Raw genomic sequence first — 21,082 nt, forward strand, 5'->3', positions numbered from 1 at the left:
CGAGATCTCTGAGCATGGCTCAGTACTCCTGGAGTCTAGGGCGCGGTTTAAAATTTTTAAAAAACATTTTTACGGCCTGGCCTGAACAACAGTTTGAGAAGTGAGGTCCTGTCTTAAGTGGCTTCTTTCTTCTAGGCCTCAGTTTAAGAATAGTATTTTAAGTAGATGATTTGCATTCGAACAAAGAGTTTTAAAAAGGAATGTGAAAGACAAAAACTCCAATCAGATTTTTCCAGTCTTGCTGTCTGTAGACTCCCATAAAGTTAATTCGGGAGACAGTTCAGAAACATCTTAGGAGAGTATTAAAAGTCTTGAGGAAACATTCGGAGCATTTCTGGTAGCAAGCTAAGGTCATTTTGTATAAACTCGAAAAAGTCATTCATTAAAATTAAATGTTTGCCATCACCTCGGAACTTTTTTTAAACCTCACCGACCCTGCCTCTTCCATCTTTGCTTCCACGACAGGGGTTACATTTGTAAAATATATAAAGAAAAATATAAGGTTACTTGGTGACCATATAGTGTACTCTAACAGCTGTCTGCAAATATTTTCACCATGATTATGCTTACTAAAAGTAAATCACGGGGTAAAGATAGCTCAAACGTGACAAGGTTCGAATGGGGCACACCAACACTATCTGCAATCCTTTTTGGCTACATATGGAAAAAAAAGCCACTTGGGATGGCAAACTCCTACACCCGGTCTGAGCTGTCTTCAGATTTTGCCAGATGAGTGGTTTAAGGGCTTTTGAGGTAGATGTTAAATCCACTTAATCAGGAATGCAACGGAGAGAAGCAGTGACTTCCTCCACGCAAACTGCCTTAAGTGTTTTTGTACAATGACAAGGACATTTCACCTAAAATGAACAGCTAGTTCTAGCCCGAAGCTTCCCAAACACAGGGAAGTGTGTGTGGTTTTTGGTTTTTGAGTTTTTAAAAAATATATACACGCATACGCTATTACTTATCAGAAGTCTCCACTACCGCAAACTGTCTTTCACCCCTCGGGTTTTGGCAGTGGTTGTAAATCCACCCAATCTCGTCCCTTTCCAGCCTTCCAGTGCAGCATCGATTCCTCTCCGACGGATTTTACAAAATTGCTTTGTTTTTGCCTTTGCCCCAGTGGCCACAGAGAAACACGGGCTGTGGTTGATCCAAAAAAAGGAAAACAGGAGTTTATAAAGTTGCCCACGGGTCTCCCCCATCTGGTAGGTCGAGGAAGATTGACTGCAGCAAAGTTCAAAGGTCATTCCTGGCAGATCTAAAAACAGAGTGGCAGTGGTGGCCTCGACAGTGCGCTTTCTGCACCCGAAGTAAACCGATATGTCCTGAGGAATATCTTCAGGACACAAAGGGAGTGGGGCGCTGCAGGATGCTAGGAATGAAGCCAAGACTGGGAGCTTCCTTAACTGGCTTCTAAAGCCCCAGGAAACCTTTCCAGACACAGAGATGCTCACCACCAAACCACAGGGGACAGTGCAAAGCAGGGTTGATGTCACAGACTGATGTCACCGGTTTTTAATACACGGAATAGCAGCAGTCACTTGTGACAACTTTTTGACAAGTTAAATGAACCCAGTGGAAGGGTCTCTACTGTTTTACCAGAAAAGTCAGGGTTTGGTGGGTCTTTTTGTTTGTTTGCTTTTTCCAGAAAAAATACAAAACATCCACAGAGCCATAAATAATCTGGTGGCAATATATACACATTTAAATAATTAATTTAAATATCTTACACCTACTCTTGAGTTAAACTGTCCATCCGAAGAAAGTGCACCAAGGTGGCCCTTGGCACTCCCCTCCTGGGGGCTCTGAGGGTCACAGCCTGGGGAGGAAATGGGTGACCTTCATGGTGGGTGACACCCGGTTCCCCTTCTTGGTCTTCCCGTTCTTACTCAGGGCGATGAACATGCCGGGGTACCTGTAGCACTCGTAGGCGTTGTAGTTGTTGGGTAGGAGTATCTCCTTGAACTTGCACTCATCGGTGAAGAAAGGCTGGCGGGGAAGGAGAAGCGGTGTCAGGTGGAGCCATCTCTGGGCCAAGGGACCCCTGTGGGCGGTGGTCAGGGAGTCCTTTCTCTCCCCGCCTCACCCTGGCTGCGAGGCCTCTCCTGGGAAGTCAGGGTGCCAAGACCTTCACAGGGTGATTAGAGGGACCTGGCCAGCCCGCAGCAGCTGCTGCTCCAGGCACCTGCCTGGCACTTGGCAGCCAGAAAATTTCATCACCACTGTGTCCACCCTGAAGACTGCAGTCCTGCCCACCGGGACCACCCCCCTCAAGGGGCTACAGTGAGGGGCTCCCAATGACACCCTTTGACCGACTGGCAAGGGCCCACTCAAGGATGGCAGGAACGCTGTCCCTGTCTTGGGACTGTGCCTCTCGTTTGGGCTGGCCCCGGGTCAGCCACACCGCCTCAGGGCCTTGGAGGGGGTTGTCTCCAATCCTGTGACCCCACCGCAACTCCACATCCCGGCGTCGGGTGGCCTGGAAGCGTCGCGATCCTGCCCGGCTGCTCGGCCGGGCCCCGCGGTACTCACCGAGCCGTAGAGCTTGCCTCTGCTGCTCATGGCCACGAAGAAGCGGCCGGCCACGCCGAAGATGCTCACCACTCCCCGCTCCACGGGCGAGAGCTCCAGCAGGCCTGGGGGCGGGGCGCGGGTCATTCCCGGGCACGGGACCCTCGGCCCTCGCCGCCCGACCTGGCCCCCTCCTCTGCCTGCGCGCCTCCGGGACGTCCACTTCTGGGGTGGAGGTGAGTGTAAAGGACCCAGGTCCCCGGCGCAGGTCGCCCCCGAAGGGCCCCCGGAGCCCAGCGGGCTCGCCCCCAGGGGCCGACCCAGCGGCGGCCGCGCCCAGTCCGGGACGGCAGGAGAGCGGCGGCCCCGGCGGCCCCCGAGTCCGGCCCCAACACGGGCGCGCGTCCCGGGCCCCCGCAGGTGCCGGCGGCTGCGCCGCGCTCCCAGTGCCCACGGGCGAAGGCGTTGGAATGCGTCACCCGGAGCCCGGACTTCTGAAGGCGGGGAGGCGGGGCTCGGCCGCCCGGTTGCGCAAAGCCGGTCGCTGCTGCGACTCCAGGAGCCGAGCGCGTTTGCGTCCCCGGCGTCCCCACGCCAGAGGGACCGGAACCCGGTTCCCAGAGCCCGCGGGCAGGTGTCAGCCGAGACCTTCGGGTGCGAGTTGGAAGGGGCGGCCGCTGCCCCGGGGCCCCGACCCTTCCCGCCCGCCCCGTCCCACTCACTGTCACTCGTGTCCGCGTGCACGCCGCCGATGCGGCCGTCTGGGAGCACCTGGAGGTGGAAGCCGATGCCCACGTTGCAGTAGAGCCTCCGCAGCCTCTTGATGCCCAGCAGGTAGTCCCCGGCGCCGCTCTGGACGGCAGCCTCCTTGGGCTGCGCGGCCACCGGCAGGCGCGCCAGCGAGCGTGCCACCAGGCTCTCCCAGCGACGCTCCAGCTCGGCCTCCAGCGTGCCGTTGGGTGCGGTGGGCGCGGCGGCGCCCCCTCGGCCGGCCCAGGGCGCCAGCACGGCCAGCAGCACCGCCGCGAGCAGCGCTGCCGCGGCCGCCCCGGGCCCCGCCATCCCCGCCCTCGGGCCGTGCGTCCGTGGGTGGGTCGGTGCGCCCGGGAAGCCGGGGGCCGAGCTGCGCCGGTGGGGGCTTGCGGGAGTGCACGGCCTGGGCCGGGGCAGGGAGTGCACGGCCGGGGAAGAAGCCGGAGGCGAGCGACGGAGCCCCCAGGCGCCGGGAGCTACCCGGGCTGCATGGAGAGGCTGGCAGTGGCGGAAGGACGCACGGCCGGGGCTGGGACCCTGCGGAGCGGTGCGCGCCTCCCTGCGCGCTGGGCCGGCCCGGGCCGAGCCGCTATATATAGCAGATCGCCCCCCCCCCAACTCCCGCAGGGGGCCGTTTGCGTTCGCCTGGGCGCCCGGGGCGCTGTGGCGCTCGCGGCTGGTCGCAGGCCGCCTGCCAATCAGGGCTGGGGGAGGGGAGGAGGCCGGGGACCAGCGCCGCGAGTGCCACCTGGAGGGTCCCCGGCCCCCACCCCTGGCTTCGCTGGGCCCGTGGACCTGTTGGTCCCGACCCTCGCGTCTCCTCCACTCTCGTCTTGCAGCCAAAGTTTTGCTTCTTGCCCTTTGTCCCTGCCTGTCCCGTCTCTGTGGGGCCCCTTCTCCGCCTCTGTTCCAGCGGCCTGGGTGCCGCCCTCACCTGGTACCCTCAGCTCAGAGAAGTCACTCCTTGCGCTTTGCCTTTCAGGGACTCCCCGGAACCTGTTCCTTCGCTGGGACCCTGTGGACACACCTGAGAATGAGGGGCGGGTAAGGGCAGTAAAGCACCAGGAGCGCCTGAGCCTGGAAGGAAGAACCCAGCGCTACAGGGTGGAGGGAGGCAAGCGCCTGGGTTTGGCCACCTGCGGTCTGGCTGATTCAGGGATCGAGCTGTGTATACCAGGTGGAGGCATCACCTGAGCAGGGGGCCTGAGTGGACGGTGCTAAGAGAAGACAGGGGGTGAGCCGGTGCACCCCGGGAGGCCACAGCACTGCACCCCCTACGCACACACCCAGCGAGGACAGGGGCCAGGGCCATGGGGACACCCTTTGTCCCCCTCCCCTTTAATTCTGCAGCAAGAATATTCAAGTGCCATAGTCAGAAGCCAACCTAGCAGGGACCCAGGCCAGGCTTCTGGAAGGCTCCCTTCCCCCACCTGCTGTCCCCACCCCTCTCTGTGCCCATTATGGCCTGATGGGGGCGGGGTCCAGCTAGATGCTGGCTCACCTAGGTGTGAAAATCCCTGTTCTCAGTGGTACCTGAGGAGCCCTTGGACCGACCTCTGAACCCTGCTGGGTCTCATTCAGACCACAGAGGGGACCTAGGAGGTTGGAGGTCTCTGGCTTGAGGCCAGAAAGGGGGCCCCCAGGGCTCAGTGAGTGGCCTTGGCCGGATGAGCACCCGGTCTCCAGACTTCTCGGTGAGAGCCTTTGCTCCCTCTGGGCCTGCAGCCTGACCAAGCAGTGGCCGTCCAGGCCGAGCCTTCCTGGGAGGCCAGGTACCGGCTCAGGGCTGCCAGTCACGGCTATAAGGTCAGCTCTGCAGCTGCTTGGACCCCGGGCCCCCTCACCCCCATGGGGCACAGGAGACCAGAGCCTGCCCCAGCCCTGTGCCTCACTCTCCGTGTGGCCTGGGCAAGTCCTGCCACCTCTGGGCCCCTAAACCCCCATTTGCAAAACTGCTTGGAAGGCGGGCTCCCCTCCTTCAGTCCACGTCCACGTGGGCACCTCCTCTGGGGCGGTGGGACCCAGTCCCTCTGAGGTCTCCCCCCAGCTGCTGGCAGGGTGTGGCCCCTCTCTTCCCAGCAACCCCACAGGGAGCTCCCTTTCCATGTCTCCTGTTTGCTGGCAAGTTCAGTGAAGGACCCTGTGCTGGTTCATCTCCCAGAACTGCCGTCCCACCCTCAGGGCAGGTGTTCTCAGTGACTGTCCTTTGAAGGGCTGGCAGCCAGCAGGGGTGTTAGGAGCTGAGCCCTGGTTCCCCCTTCACCCCGCCTCACGGTGGGTCCCTGAGCCCATCAGGCCTTGGCTTCCTCAACTGTCCAAAGCAGCCAGCAGAAGCCATGAGGGTTAATCCGCCAGGATTGCAGGTGGAGGATGTAACAAGATGGTTATTTTCACCCGACTCCTGCCCTGGCCCCCTCCTCGCCTCCCCCGCATCTCCCAGATGCTCCCCATCGGCCACTGTCCTCAGGGTCTTGTTTCCGTCTCTCCAACCTCCGCACTGGAAGAGATGACTGCTCCCCACTCAGGGTTCCCCTCAAATATCAGCCACTCGGGAGACCAGCCGTGACCCCCACCCCCAAGGCGGTCTCCTCTGCCCAGTCCATCTGGTTGTTGCTTCTTCTCAGCCCTTAAGGAATCTTCCTTTACTTGCTGACCCTCCCTTCCACTAGAAATAGTCCCTGCTGCACCTGAAGAGCCTAGTTTACCAAGAACCTGGGGTGCAGGGGAGCCTGCGGAGCGGAGGTTCTGGGCCCTGTGGTCCCTGCTTCAGCATCACACTGTGGGTCCCTCTCTGTTGGTCATATGATTTTAGCCTTTAGCTTCTGATCATGCTCAGTTTCTCCATCTGTAAAATGGGCACGACAGTTACCCCTTTCAGGGGGCGCCAACCTCAACAACAGGACGTGGGCCGTAGGAAAAGGCTGAATATGGTCAGCCCTTCAGACCCCAGTCTCCTTGCCCCCGGCTAACAGTCCATACCCAGAGTGTGTGAAATAAGCAACCCACATTTTTATCCTACGGGAGGCCCTACATCACAACACCAGCCGTGACTGGAGGGGTAAAGTGTCAGACGGGAACAAAGGCTCAGAACTGAAACCGGCCAGTCCCCGCCTACAACCTTCTTGTGACCTTTTTTAACCTACAGAAAAATTGCAATGTCGTTATCTTCTTGGTTTCTTCTCCTTTGAAGCAGTGACAGAGCTTCTCAAAACAACCAGCCCAGCTGTTAAGAACTTACTTGGCTTCATAGGAATAATAATAATAATAAAAAGTGCGGCATAAAGATTCAGTTCTAGTTCTTAGGGTGGAGCGACAGGGCTCAGCCTGGGGCAGGGCTCCCAGGCTGCAAACTTTGCAAATGGCTCAACTGTTTTCTTGTTGAACTTCCTTTTCTTGGCCTTGGTGAGAAGACCCTCACAGTGGCCTCAAGGAGAAGGGTAAGGCCGGTGGTAGAGACATGTCTACACGGGCTGCAGCAACCCAAGAAACACAATTTCTTTTAGAACCTCCAAAAGAAAGGAGAGATTAAGACAATTTTTTAAAGCTTTTAAAAATTGTGGTTAGGACTTCCCTGGTGGCACAGTGATTAAGAATCCACCTGCCAATGCAGGGGACACGGGTTCGAGCCCTGGTCCGGGAAGATCCCACATGCTGCGGAGCAACTAAGCTTGGGCGCCACAACTACTGAGCCTGCGCTCTAGAGCCCATGCCACAACTCCTGAAGCCCGCGAGCCACAACTACTGAGCCCATGTTCCACAACTACTGAAGCCCTCACTCTTAGAGCCCGTGCTCCGCAACAAGAGAAGCCACTGCAATGAAAAGCCCACGCACCACAACAAAGAGTAGCCCCCGCTCGCCGCCACTAGAGAAAAGCCCGCGCGCAGCAACGAAGACCCAACGCAGTCAAAAATAAATTAATTAATTAAAAAAAAAAGAAGAAGAACCACACGCGTGTGACCACCACCACCATCCATCTCCAGAACTTTTTCTTCTTCCCAAACTGAAACTCTGCTCATCAAACAGTAATTCACCATTCTCCTGTCTCCATGAATTTGCTTCCTCTAGGGCCCTCCCATAAGTAGAGTTGCACAGTATTTGTCCTTTTGTGTCTGGCTTATTTCACTGAGCATAATGTCCTCAGGTTTTATCCACGTTGTCACCTGTGTCAGGATTGCCTTCCTTTTGAAAGCCGAACACTATTCCATTGTATGAATGTAGCACATTTAGTTGATCCATTCTTCTGTTGATGGACACGTGGGTTGTTTCAACCTTCTGGCTACCGTCAGTCATGCAGCTCAGAACACAGGTATGCAAATACCTGCTCAAGATCTTGTTTTCACTTCTTTTGGGTGTAGACCCAGAAGTGGAATTGCTGGATCACATGGTGACTCTAAGTCTAATTGTTTGAAGGTCCTCCATACTGTTTTCCACAGCTTTTCGTTTTGTTGTGTTTGTTTGTTTCTGGCCATGCCGCACAGCTTGAGGGGATCTTAGTTCCCCGACCAGGGATCAAACCTGGGCAATGGCAGTGAAAGCACCGAGTCCTAACCACTGGACTGCCAAGGAATTCCCTGTTATGTTTTTTTTTTTTTTTGGATAGGGTTTATAAAACTTTTATTTTATTGAAGTCTAGTTGACTTACAGTGTTGTGTTAATTTCTGCGGTAGAGCAAAGTGATTCAGTTATACACATATACATTCTCATAGCTTTTTTTTTTTTTTTTGGTCACCTTGATCACGGGGCATCAAGGGAATGGGCTTCGGAGGTGGCTCTGTGCCCACTTGATCCCCCCTCTTTGTTTCTCTTCTGTCTCCTCTTCAACCCTGGGCTAGCCCAGCCAGGTCTGAGTGACAGGCACAGGGCCAGTTTTTACGGCTGGAACTCAACAGAGCAATTCACCAGGCAGACACGTGCGTGTGCAGGTCTCTGCACATATTAGATACTTGAGCCTGGGGAAGTGGGCTTCTGGGGGGATTAAATGAGGTGAAAGGTGTCGAGCACGTAGAACGGGCTGACGCACGCCAACCGAGCATCACACCAAGTCTGAGTGGGTTGATAGGAGCGCGGGGCAGGGTGCCAGGTGCCTGGAGCACAGCCCAGCCCTGCCCTCACCCGAGTCCCCTGGGCAGTTTGCTTAGCTCCTTAGCATCCAGTGTCCACCTTCACATGGTCGTGGAGAGAACCGGAGGAATCAGACTTGTGAAGTGCTGGGCGTGCTGTCCCCAGTGTGAGCCACTGGGGACTGGCAGCATCTCTCCAGATAATGTCATGGTTGGGATGTGTCCCCGGCACTGGGCGCTCCAGGAATCCGGCATGGCTCTGGCGGGCTTTGCACACCCGATGACCTTTTCTCTTCACCCAGACCTGGAAGGTGGGGGCTGGGCTTACGGTCACCATTTCACAGAAGAATCATCCGAAGCTCAGAGCCTTTGAGCGACGCACTTAAGGTCACCAAGGTGGCAAATAGCAGAGGCAGAACGCACACTTGGGCGCTGGACACCGAACCAGGCTCAGTTTCCTCATCTGTAAAACAGAGCTCGTGTCCCCAGCCTTGTCAGCCTCATGGGGTGTTAGAGGTCCAAACCATGCAGGTGAAAACCTTTTGTCAACTCCAGGGTGGAGATCCAGCTCCGCATGCTGGTACCATGACCCCAATAGATTTGTTCACTCAGAAAATCACAGAGGGAATTCCCAAGCAGTCCAGTGGTTAGGACTCGGTGCTTTCACTGCCGGGGGCCCAGGTTCAGTTCCCGGTGGGGGAACTAAGATACTGTGAACTGCTCAGTGCTGCCAAAAAAAGAAAAAGAAAATCATAGAACACATAGTCAAGTGCCCAGCTCCCCACCTGTTCCTTTTAATATTTCAGATCAAAAACAGCTACAGAGACCCACCCAGGGGCATTGAATCCGACCCTCTGGTTTCACGGCAGTCAGCAGAAGACCAAAGAAGGAAAGGGCCACCCAGGGTTATCCCGACGCCCAGCCCCCTGGCTCAGGTCCATCCACTTGGCATTCTAGGTCCCAAGGCTGCGTCCCTGCCTGAGTCACACAGATGCTGATCTCCCAGAATTTACATCTTGGGGAGGGAGAGATCCCAAACCAGCAAACCAGCAAGAGGCTGCAGCGTGGAGACCATGGGAAACGCTCCAAAGACACACACAAAGGGTCATTGGAGAGGATGGTACAGCTGAGACCTACAGGATGAGAAGGAGCCTCCATGGAAAGGTGGGGTGCCCCCAGTAGAGGGGTCAAGGGGGCAGGAGCCACAGGTGAAGATATCTGGCTGTTCAAGAAGAAAGAGGGAGCCTGTGCTGGGAGAGGTGGACAGGACTGTGGACCTGGGGGGGCTTTGGATCCCCTTTCAGGCCAAGCCTGAGTTCACCCTGCAGGGCGTGGCCGGTGGGCCTGGCGGGCTGAGCACCGGAAAGGCTGGGATGCGGGCATCAGTGGTGTGGTGAGGGCGTGGCTCCCCCACCCCCAGGCTCAGGGTCCCCCAGCAGCCCTGACAGTGGGGTGCACCCTCTTCCCCACAGCCCCCGGGGTCAGTTGCAGCAGTACGCACGGGACTGAGCCAGTCTCAGTGTGAGAAGGTGGACAAAGCCCCTCCTCCTCCCTGCTCCCCAACCCACGAGGGGCCCTCAGCGGCCCTCAGAAGAATCACCATGGGGGCGCTGGGGGTGGAAGAAAGGCCCTTTGAAAGGCCAGCTCAGGCCACTCCACTCCTCCCTTCCACTCTCCCGCCTCCTATGCCTCTCACTCCAGCACCCTGGACGGACTCTCTGGGCCCAGGGAAGGCTCTGGACCTCATGCTCAGGCTGTGTGTGGCATCTGTGCCCCAAACGGGTCTCTTTTCTTTCCCTTTCTGCCCCTCCAGGACAGCAAAGCCAGGAAAATCCTCAAAATATCACCTGCCCCTACTCGCCTATCCTGCAGGGCAATAATCAATCACAGGCCCCAAATCAAGGAGCAGTGACTTCCCAAAGGCTGCTCAGGTGATGGGACGTGTGGGCCAAGCTGGTTCCAGCAGCTGGCCCCTCCTCTGAGGGGCTGTGTGGCCTCCGGCAAGTCACTTACCCTCTCTGAGCCTCTGCTGATTTTTCTGTCAAGTTGAGCCTATAATGGTGCTCACCTGGGAGGGTTTCTGGGTAGATTGAATGAAATGAATGGAGGTGGTGTGGGGAGATGGGGGAGTGAAGCAGGGGGATTGCGTTCTCCGAGAAGGTGGGTTTCCACCGCCAGACCTCTACTTCTCAGGGCCAAAATGGAACAAGCCGTGACCTGGCGTTTTAAGAACCCCTGGTGTCACTTTCCACGGCCCACCTGGTCTTCGGAGGCCGTGGGACATGAGGCTGATGGTGAGGCTGGCGGTACTCTCCCTTCTACTTCCATCCTGCTCCCTGGGAGAGGGGCATCCAGGGACCAGATTGGGGGGAAATCTAGGAAAGCTGTCTACAGTGATACCTGGTCAGAGCATCCTGCTTAGTGTAGACACTTTTGCCCTGGGGGTGGGGGACAGGCTCATGTGGTCTTAGGGCAGAAACGAGACTTCAGCTTTGGGGCCAATACCTCCCTGGATCCCTCCCTCAGGTCTCCTCTGCCCCCGGGCACTTCTGAACTTGGTGTGTCACCTGCCTAAGATGCTTCCGGCTGTTTAAGGCCTGCGGAGTGTACCCTGAAGGCCTGGATAAGTCTGCCCTCCCGCAAAACGGATTTCGATTGACCTCAGTCTGGAAATGATTATTTTTTCTTGGGAGACATGTGTGTTTCTTTGTCCCCAGGGATAGGCAATCAGGGGTGAGGACCTCAGTGGGGAAGAGGGCCAGCGTGTCTGGGCCTCACCCCTCAAGCCGGGCAGCCTGCCCAGAGCAGCTTCGCTCAGCCCAGGTTTCTTTCCTTCAGGGAGGCAGGTGTTCACTGGGAACCCCGGCTCCTTTTCTTTTCTGGCCCACTGTCCTCAGTGTCAGTTTCACCCTCATGTGCGGGAATGAGCCGGCTCCCTTGTACTTTTCCAAGTTGAAATCCAAAATCTGTTGTAATTACTTGCAAAGAATGTACTCTCTAGTATGTTTTAAATATTGACGTTTTAAAATAAAATTCTTCTGTTACTCTTTTTAGTGTGTCCAACGGAGCCTAAAAAACCAAACGATTTATCTTCCATTTTTTCCATCCTTTATTTAAAAAAAATATTAATGAGCTTTACACTAGCAGCCAAAAATCATCATTCCTGGCCTTTTTTCTTTGCATCTATATTTCCCCCACCAGTGTTATCCAAATTTAAGGTAATTTTAACCTTGAAAATCTTTTTTAATCGTCCTGTCATGATTCTCTGGAACCAAAATATTTCTGTGAATTGAAATATTTTAAAAATGAGTTTCTTGTGACTTTTATTCTTTATTTTTATTTATTTGTTTGTTTGTTTGTTTATTTGGTTATTTATGGCTGTGTTGGGTCCTCGTTGCTGCCTGCGGGCTTTCGCTAGTTTTGGTGAGCAGGGGCTACCCTTCGTTGCAGTGCACGGGCTTCTCATTGCAGAGGCTTCTCATTGCAGGGGCTTCTCTTGTTTCCGAGCGCGGGCTCTAGGTGTGCAGGCTTCAGTAGTTGTGGCGCACGGGCTTAGTCGCTCCGCGGCATGTGGGAATCTTCCTGGACCAGGGCTCGAACCTGTGTCCCCTGCATTGGCAGGCAGGTTCTTAACCACTGTGCCACCGGGGAAGTCCCTCTTGTGACTTTTAGCATTAAACATTCTTGTTTAGGATTTTGTTTTCATCACAGTTATTATCATACATGATCGATCAAAATACCATGTGTATGATATCAAATAATGGACAAGTAAAAAGCACAAATAAAATTCGTTGGAAATGAATCTTTTAATTTGATAGAAGACAGACTTTGGGTTTTTTTTTTCAATTATTTCATATGATCGTTATTACGTATTGCTGGAATAACATGGAATTTGACCTCAATTTCATTCTCATTTTCCATTTCTGTTGATGTAAAAGCCAAGAAGCCTTATTTACAGAAATGACTAGATGGAATGGAAGATCTGTTACGGTGATGTCACCCGGGGATTTGAACACCTGCCAAACAAAGTATATGTTCAAAATCACATGCTATTTTATCATCAAAAACGTTTTTTCTTGCCCTGTCTGCTGACACGTCCAGTAGATCCTAGTCAAATTTGTTGACAGCAAAGACTCAGAAGCTGCCTGAATCAGCAAAGGGTGTATCATCAGTCGTTGGAGTCACACTTCTTCAGCTTCTGGGAAGTGTATCCAGAGGTCTTTTCACCAAGACCTGTGAAAGGGCGATTAATTCTGCCAGTTATTCTTTTACTCAGAAGTACACTGTTAAACCCATTATCACGGAAGGAAAGAAAAAAAGAGCGGAAGTGGGACCATTGCTGATTTCAATATGGCTTGGCCAACACTGGTGATAAAAAGCTTCCAACGTATCATATGTTTACATATATTTCTTTCCACACCCAGAAGCTACGGGCTTCATTCATCCAACATATAGGAAATTTCCACCATATAACAACATAACCAGTAAGGTCAGTCCCTTACTGACCTTACTGATGATCAGAGGAGAGATCAGATTATCATCAGAAGACATCTAACTGCATTTTTTCAGTTCAAACAAGTGAGTTAATATGCGTCTCTATAGCAAACCTCCTACTTGGGACTTTTAACTCTGAGAAAGGCCATAGGTGGACACATCTGTAAATAGAGAGAAAGGGCCAGATCTCTGCCTTGAGCTGGGAGCCTGCTGGTCTCAGGGACCTCTCTGTCAGAAGAAGTGCACCTTTGTCAACGTGGGATTAGGGAGACAGGGTCATCGAATGGAATCGTCCTGCCTCTGGCCCTCTGCCCCCCAGGGCAGGCCAAACTGCCTTTCTCCAGCCATCCTTGACCCTAGCAGGAGGCTGCTTCCAGGTCAGGGAGAGCAGGAAGGAGTATCAGCTGGTACTTCACCATGTGCCTTTGTTTGCTGCCCTGAGGCTTCTGCGCCAGAAGAGAGCTCCCAGAGCTATAGCTACCTGGAGAGGTTTGGCGCAGAAAGCTGAGCCTTTCTTTTGCAAAGTGGGAGGAAGACCCAGTGAACAGAGATGGGAGGGGTCCATCCTAGGAGAGCACACGCTTCGCAATGGGTCTTCTGGTCCTATTCACCAGGCCAGAGGTGATGGGGGCTTGGGCTGCAGGGGTGGCCCGGGATGGAGCGGAGGAGAAGTTCTGGAAAGGCATTCCTTCCCTTTCTGGCCTGGTTATCCCCTACTCACCTTTCAGACCTCAGTTCGACCTTGACCTTTCAGGGAAGCCTTGCCTGACCTCTCAAGTCCAGCCCCCATCACAGGGTGGCCATAAGAAAGTCCATCCTGGGGCTTTTAGAAAAACGAGGTGGTCTTGACTCTGGCACTGGGACGAAAGGGGCACACCTGGGCCGTTCTGGGCAGACGGGGACTCACACGGACACCTTGCCTGTGTCCCATCTTCCACCCACTGAGTCCCCGAGAGTGGCCCATGTCACTGGCTTGTGCTCACGCTGCCTCCAGGCGGGGACCCTGGTGCTCCTGGGGAGGGCGCAGTGCACTCGGCCCCCCTGGTGGCTGGCTCCGCCTTGGCCGGTTGGGATGCTGGCTACAAGACACCAGTATAAAGGGCTGTACTTGGCCCTGTGAAGGGGACGCAGGGGACGGAGGCCAAATCTGGGCAGGATCCAGCAACAAGCCTGGGAGCAAGGATGCTTGAGAAAGGCGGCCTGGCCACGGTTGGGCTGGTCCGGACCCTGACCTCTGTCTCACTTGAGGCTACAGTTGGTGCGGCCAGAGCACAGCCTCACTGAGTCAAAAGTGTCCAGAAGTCAGCGCTTGTACAACCCCTAGAGGCAGCTTTTCCTCCAGCTTCGGCCTCACTGGCTGTGTCCTTGGTACCCACACTGGGCTGCTCACCAGTCCCTACTCGGGGCACACGGGGACACGGAGCCCAGCCCCCAGGTGCAGGGACGAGGGAATCCCTCCCCCATCCCCTGCCTCTTCCAGGCTCAGTAAACAGCAGAAAGCATCGCCCGCCTGCAGTAGGTAAACTAACGTTTCCCCATCACCGTTGTTACATTACTGCTGCCACTGATGGGGGAGGCCACACAGCCTCCTGTGGTCCATTCCTGGGGGCTGTAAGGACCGTCTGACTCTATCCATTACTCTGGCTGTGAGACCTTGGGAACATTCTTACCCTCAGCCTTCCCATCTGCAAAATGGGTAACAATGGGGAGGAAGGTTTAAGTTAATGCCTAAAGGAACAGGCACTCTGTTTGCCTGTGCTCTCCTGAGCCAGTCCTGCTACTGAGTCACCCCACGGGGCCTTCCCGCAGCTCCAGGCCTGGGATGCTAACCCTCCAGGGCAGCCCAAAGGCCTTCCCGGGCCCCCGGTCTCGATGACAAGAGGCCTTTTTCTGCCTCTGCCGCCTGCTCCTTGACATCCCACGCGCCTGCCTCTAAGCCTGAGATGCGCTTCTAAGCCGGGGCAGACCCAGCCTGCTATTCTGGGGTCTTCTTTCAACTATTTTGGCAAAGACCAAATGGCAGCCTTCTTTAAAATAGATGCTCCCAGCCCGGAGGTCATTCCCTGAGAACCAGGTCAGATCAGGCCCGGACTTCTTCCCAGCAGCTCATTCAAGTTAAACCCAGACCCTGGCATGTCGTAGCTAGGACGAGGGCCCGACTGAAATACCGGCAGCAAACGTGGAGCAGAAGCCAAAATAAAATCTGGCAGACCCCCCAAGATGCCTCTGGCTTCTCAGTTTCACAGACGCTCTGCTTTTCTTTGTGAAATCGCAGGGGCCAGGCAAGGAGGCGGCCAGGAGGCCGGAGCGAATTTGAATCCAACAGCCATGGCAGCCCAGCCCACTCCAGTTCGGGGTCACCCCATGAGCACGCATCTGGAGAGAAAAGTCTCCTGCGCCTTGAGTCCCAGGAAGCCCACATGGCAGCTGAGTTTCTGAACAGAGAAGCTCTGATCAGTGAGCCCCACTTCCCCTCCATGTCCTTTGCCAGAGGAACGAGTTTGCTCACCTAAATATACCTAAATATTTTTGGTCCCCTAAGATCATACACATGTAATAGCGGAGGAGATGTAAAAAAATATGGAAAGGAATTCCAACTATAAAGTGATGCTACGTCTAATTTTCCTAAAGTTCTCATGCGGCCGCATCCCAAAGACATCAAACTGCAAAACAGCTCCGGTGCGCATCCTGTCACCTGGTACCTGAAATGCTGGCCATTGACTAAACAGGTTCCACCCCTTCGGCTCGAGTGGTTTTCCTAAGGATTTCCCCAGTCTCGGCCGTGCCCTCCTTCCCATTCTGACCTTGGTAAGATGGTCTTGTGATGGCGTCAGGCCAGCAGGGCAGGGAGTATTTTGCCCAAGGTTGAAGCTCACTAAGTCATTCAACAAACGTTGACTGTGCTCCTGCAGGTGCAGGCTCTGTTCCAGGCACGGGGGCGTGGCAGAGATGCCGTCACCACCCCTGCCTCTCGGAGCTGCCTTTCCACGGGGAGGAGACGCTGAGCAAGGAGTCCCCCACGGGGCGGGAATTTAGAAACAGGATCCAAGTTCCTCCAGGTGGGTAGGATGGGGGCAAGGGGCCCTGACCTGGTCTGGGGGTCAGGGAGGCATCCCTAAAGAAGTGGCAGCTGGTTGTCCGGAAGCTCTGCTCGGGGTGGGGCAGGCGACCTAGGCCAAGTGCAAGGCTTGGAGGTGAGACACGGGGGCCTCTGGCCTGCTGGGGGGGCTGACGTCAAGGGGCTGTAGGGACTAGCAGGGCTTTGAAAAGGCCCCAGGGCAGAGACCTCTGGCCTCTGTGAGCCCTCGTGGGGGGGTGGCGGGACTTTTGGAGGGGGCTCAAAGGAGTCTGGCTTAGGGGCAGCAGAAAAGGCTTTACCTTTCATCCACGTTAAACCAAATCCCCAGCAGCTTCTGACACTCTGAGGGCTGTCAGCCCATCTCCTCCCTGCAGTGTCTGGGCGGCCCCAAGGGTCCAAGCTGGGCCTTGGAATCTGTGTTTGACCTGCTCACCCGTGGCCAGCCTGGACTGCCCTTTACCCCATGGCTGAAGGAGCGCATGTAGGAAACAGGGGCTCAGGGCACACAGTGGGATGGAGACATGGGAGGTGGGTCGCGGGGGTGTCCTGAGCCCCGGAGAGGCATTTTTATCTTGACCACAGAGTGAAGCGGTTGGAGCACTGAAGCTGGAGTATGGCTCCATCCCGTCTGTCTTTCTGAGAGCTTGCTGCCACGGTGCAGGGCAGGGCAGGCACACAGCTTCAGAAGGAGCCAGGCAGGAAGTATTAGGAGCCTTATGGATACACGGCCTCTATCCTTGCTGCTCAGCTCTGCCACATGTAAGTTAGCCACAGGAGCTTAGGGCAAACCCAGACATCTGATGCTGGGATTTTCCGTCATCGTTTCCCAAGGCCCCGCCCACGCCTGATCTGACCGCGTTACTTTGTAGTAAGTCATCTCCACTGAGTCTTTCCAAAGCCAAGCCTTCGTGGGCCATCAGCTCTCTTCTTGCCTTTGTGTTCCATCCATGTGTTTTACACTCCTTTAATTTCCCAGTTGCCCGGACAAGGACAGTGGGCCCAGGCGACTCGGGAACAAACCCAGCAACTGTTACTGGAGAGGATGGGAACATACTGATGGGAGACCTGTATGGGGTTCCACTCTGCTAACCACTTGCTGTGTGACCCCGGGCAAGTCACTCACCATCTCTGAGCCTCAGTCCCCTCCTACCCTCCTGGTAGGGATTCAGCAAGAATGAGGAAGGTAAGAGCCCTGATCTTTCTTCATGGGCGCCTTTGAGAGCAGCGAGGGCCTTTGTGGGCAGAAGGATCCTGCACTGCAGTGCAGCGGAGGGGCCCGGAGCTTCCTCTTTAACACAGATGCTCCGGGCCAGGGTGAAACGGGCTTCTTGCCGACCTCGGTCACAGCCCAGGCCCCCGTGTGACTCTGCTTCCCAGGACCCAAGCTTCGGTGAGACTGGGCATCAAGTCAGCCCGGGATGTTTGGTTTCTCATGAGCCATTGTGGTCCCAGGGGGCAGGGGATGTGGACATGCCAGAAGCAGTGACCGTGCACTCAGAAGGGGCCCGGCCTCCGTCCATCCTGATCACCCAGGCCGGGAATGCAGCAGCAGAAAGGCCCCATGAGATGGAGGCTCTGATAGGTTCTGAGGGGAAGGGCCGTTTCCTCTGACCGAGGACGCAGGTCACGGTGGATGGGCTGCCACAATGCGAGAGGGGCGGCCAGGGGCCAGAGCCCAGGCGGTGGCTCCGGAAGCAATTTGATCTGGTCACTGCCTCTTTTAGTTTTTTTAATTCAAAAAAAAATTTTTTTTGAACTATAGTTGATTTACAATGTTTCAGGTGTACAGCAAAGGGATTCAGTTATATATATAGAGAGAGAGAGTCTTTTTCAGATTCTTTCCCGTGACATGTTATTACAAGATATTGAATATAGTTCCCTGTGCTATGTAGTAGGTCCTTGTTGTTTATTTATTTTATATAAAAGAGTGTGTGTCTGTTAATCCCAAGTTCCAAATTTCTCTCTCCCCCCATTTCCCCTTTGGTAATCATAAGTTTGCTTTCTATGTCTGTGAGTCTGTTTCTGTTTTGTAAATAATTTCATTTGTATCATTTTTTAAGATTCCACATATAAGTGATATCGATGGTAGTTGTCTTTGTCTGACTTACTTCACTTAGTATGACAATCTCTAAGTCCATTCATGTTGCTGCAAATGGCATTATTTCATTCTTCTTTATGGCTGAGTAGTATTCCATTGTGTATATGCACCACATCTTCTTTATCATTTGTCTGTCGATGGAGTGGTCACTGCACCTTTACCCTCCGTGTCTCCCCTTGCCAGACGGAAAAGATCCGAAGGCCTTGCCTGTGCCTTTAGGTCTTGTCTTCCTGCACAGTCCCCACCAGATGGGACTCCATCCGCTCCACATTCTCCCTGGAAAGCCCATCCCCACCTTCTCAGGAGGCAATTGACTCAACATCGGAAAGTCCCTCCCCCACCCCAGGGTCCAGCATGGTCACATCCATTGACACCCTTACCCCAGGGGCCGATAACCGCTGGATCCCTGGTCCCCTCCTCCTAAGCGTAGGGGCAGCCTGGCACACCTAAGGCCTCAATAAATATTTATTTGCTGAATAAACAGATGAATGTGCGAACCACCCTGCAAATACAATTTTTGTTTTCACTTAATAAATATACCCTGTCATTGTCCCACATCATTGCGTGGCCTTTGTAAACTTCCTGACTTCTGTAGAGAGGATGGATGTACCATGGTTTACTTAACCACTCTGCTCTGTTAGGTAGTTTCTGAGGTGGTTTTTTTTTTTGATTTTTGCTTTTCTATTATCAACAATGCTGTGATGACCATCGTGGATAAACTTTTTTTTCCTGCATTTGGGGTGTGATCTTCAGAAGCGGAATCTCTGGATCCAGGCCAAGAATTTTGGGCTTGAAGTTTACGGTCCTCGAAAGCACCCATGTACGCTGACGGCACCACGTCGGAGGCTGTCCCACATCTCAGCAGCTCTGGGTTAAGTCGGTTTTGTCCTTGTTTTTTTCCTGATAGTCTTTACTAATTTGACAGGCAAGCAATGATACTGGATTTTTAATTTTATTTGTTAATAACTTTTTAATTTATAGTAGTTTTAGATTTATAGGAAAGTTACAGAGATAGGACAGAGAGTTCCTTTATATCCCGCACCCAGGCTTCCCATTACAGAATTAACATCTTGCATGAGTGTGTTATACTTTTTACAATTAATGAACCAATACTGACACATCGTTATTAACTAATGTCCAAGCTTTAAGCAGATTTCAGTAGTTTCTCCCTAATGTCCTTTTCTGCCCCAGGAGCCCACATCACATCTGGTGGACCCCTCTCCTTAGGCTCCTCTTGGCTGTGACAATTTTTCAGACCTGCCTTGTTTTGATGACCTTGACGGTTTTGAGATGGCTTTTGATTTTCATTACTGTCTTTGACAGTGGCCAGGGCTGACGCTGATTCCATGAGTTGCTTTGCTGTGGGTGTCCCCTCCTCGAGGCCCCTTTATCTCTTGGGGTCTCGATGTTTCCCCCAGAAGTCTGAGTGACCCTGAGATGGTGGACACGAACCCTCGCCAAGCATGCTGAGTCCCCCACTCTATAGGCACCTGTTTTCCTCTTTCTTTTTTTTTTTTTTTTTGCGGTACGTGGGCCTCTCACTGTTGTGGCCTCTCCCATTGCGGAGCACAGGCTCCGGACGCGCAGGCTCAGCGGCCATGGCTCACGGGCCCAGCTGCTTCGCGGCACGTGGGATCTTCCCGGACCGGGGCACGAACCCGTGTCCCCTGCATCGGCAGGCGGACTCTCAACCACTGCGTCACCAGGGAAGTCCTGTTTTCCTCTTTTAAAAAATTTTATTTATTTATTTATTTATTTTTGGCTGTGTTTGCGTCTTCGTTGCTGCACGTGGGCTTTCTCTAGTTGCAGTGAGCAGGGTCTACTCTTCGTTGTGGTGCGCGGGCTTCTCACTGCGGTGGCTTCTCTTGTCGTGGAGCACGGGCTCTACGAGTGCGGGCTTCAGTAGTTGTGGCACGCGGGCTCAGTAGTTGTGGCTCGTGGCCTCAGTAGTTGTGGCTCGTGGGCTCTAGAGCACAGGCTCAGTAGTTGTGGCGCACGGGCTTAGTTGCTCCAGGCATGTGGGATCTTCCTGGCCCAGGGCTCGAAGCCGTGTCCCCTGCATTGGCAGGCGGATTCTTAACCGCTGCGCCACCAGGGAAGTCCCAACACCTGTTTTCTTCTTCAAGTGGGTCTGTTACTTGGCAGAACTTGGGGATGGGCTTTCAGGTAGATGGTGCTTGGGGAGTCGAGGAGCAGAGCCAATACTGACATTGATTCCCTCAGCTCTGGAGGAGAGCAAAGGAAGACCTGATCAGGGGGCTGGTGGGAGGTTAGCAGCTACAGGAGTGGCACCAGTTGCCTTTAAGGAGCAGTGGGGGTCTCTTTCCCAGGGCAGGCCAAGGCGAGGTCCCCCAACCTCTGCCTCTGCCCTCAGAGCCACAGCCCCAGACCCGGTTCCTGACCACACACAGGACAAAATGCAGAGTCCCCAGCATGGCCCTGCACGGGCTGTCCTCCCTGTCTCCCCTCGTGCCCCTCTGCCCATGCTCTGGGTAGCCCCTCAGCTGGCCTGGCTGCCTGGGGCCTGGGCCAGGACTCTGCCGACCACAGGGCCTTTGCACTTGCTGCCCCCCCACCATCATCACTCAGGTCTCAGCTTGGATGTCTCTTCCCCAGACAGATCTTCTTGGTCAAAGTATTACCTATCCCCCTATCACAGCACTCTCCGAGCTATACTTTATGACATGGCAGACCTGAAAGTAGCTATTTGTCCCTTGTATACCTTATGGGGGCCTCCATAGCATTGGCTGCACAGGTTGGGGAGCTGGCCTGGCCCGCTGTCCTCTCTCTGCTGGGAAGGCGCCAGGCTGGTATGAACAGGAGGTTAGTGAATAGCTGTGAAGGGAGCGAGAGTGGGCAGCGGGCAGGGAGTGTAGATGGCACCAAGCAGGCCTTCCCCACTGTCAGGGATACAGCACCACCTGCTGCTGGGGGAGGCCTCAGCGATGGCCGCCGCAGAGCGCCAGCCCTCGGGACAGAACTCCATCCTTGTGATGGGGACACTGGGGTGGGTTCGGGGGTGGGCACAGTGAGGGGGGCCCAGCACTGGACAGGGGTGAGTTTTTCCCAGTGACGAGGGGTTG

The 21,082-nt window shown here is 54.5% G+C and overlaps 1 protein-coding gene across 1 annotated transcript; it reads right to left on the reverse strand.

Moving 5' to 3' along the window:
• Positions 1-1,670: 1,670 nt before the first annotated feature.
• On the reverse strand, positions 1,671-3,576 carry FGF4 (fibroblast growth factor 4; the record flags this gene model as incomplete). The annotated part of the gene is made up of 3 exons (XM_081240782.1): positions 1,671-1,992; positions 2,536-2,639; positions 3,237-3,576. 3 exons carry the CDS (start codon positions 3,574-3,576, stop codon positions 1,816-1,818), a joined length of 621 nt encoding a protein of 206 aa, XP_081096908.1. The 3' UTR covers positions 1,671-1,815.
• Between the last annotated feature and the right edge of the window lie 17,506 nt (positions 3,577-21,082).

Source organism: Mesoplodon bidens, assembly GCF_964165515.1.
Source record: "Mesoplodon bidens genome assembly, chromosome: 7".
In the NCBI taxonomy this organism is placed as follows: Eukaryota; Metazoa; Chordata; class Mammalia; order Artiodactyla; family Ziphiidae; genus Mesoplodon; species Mesoplodon bidens.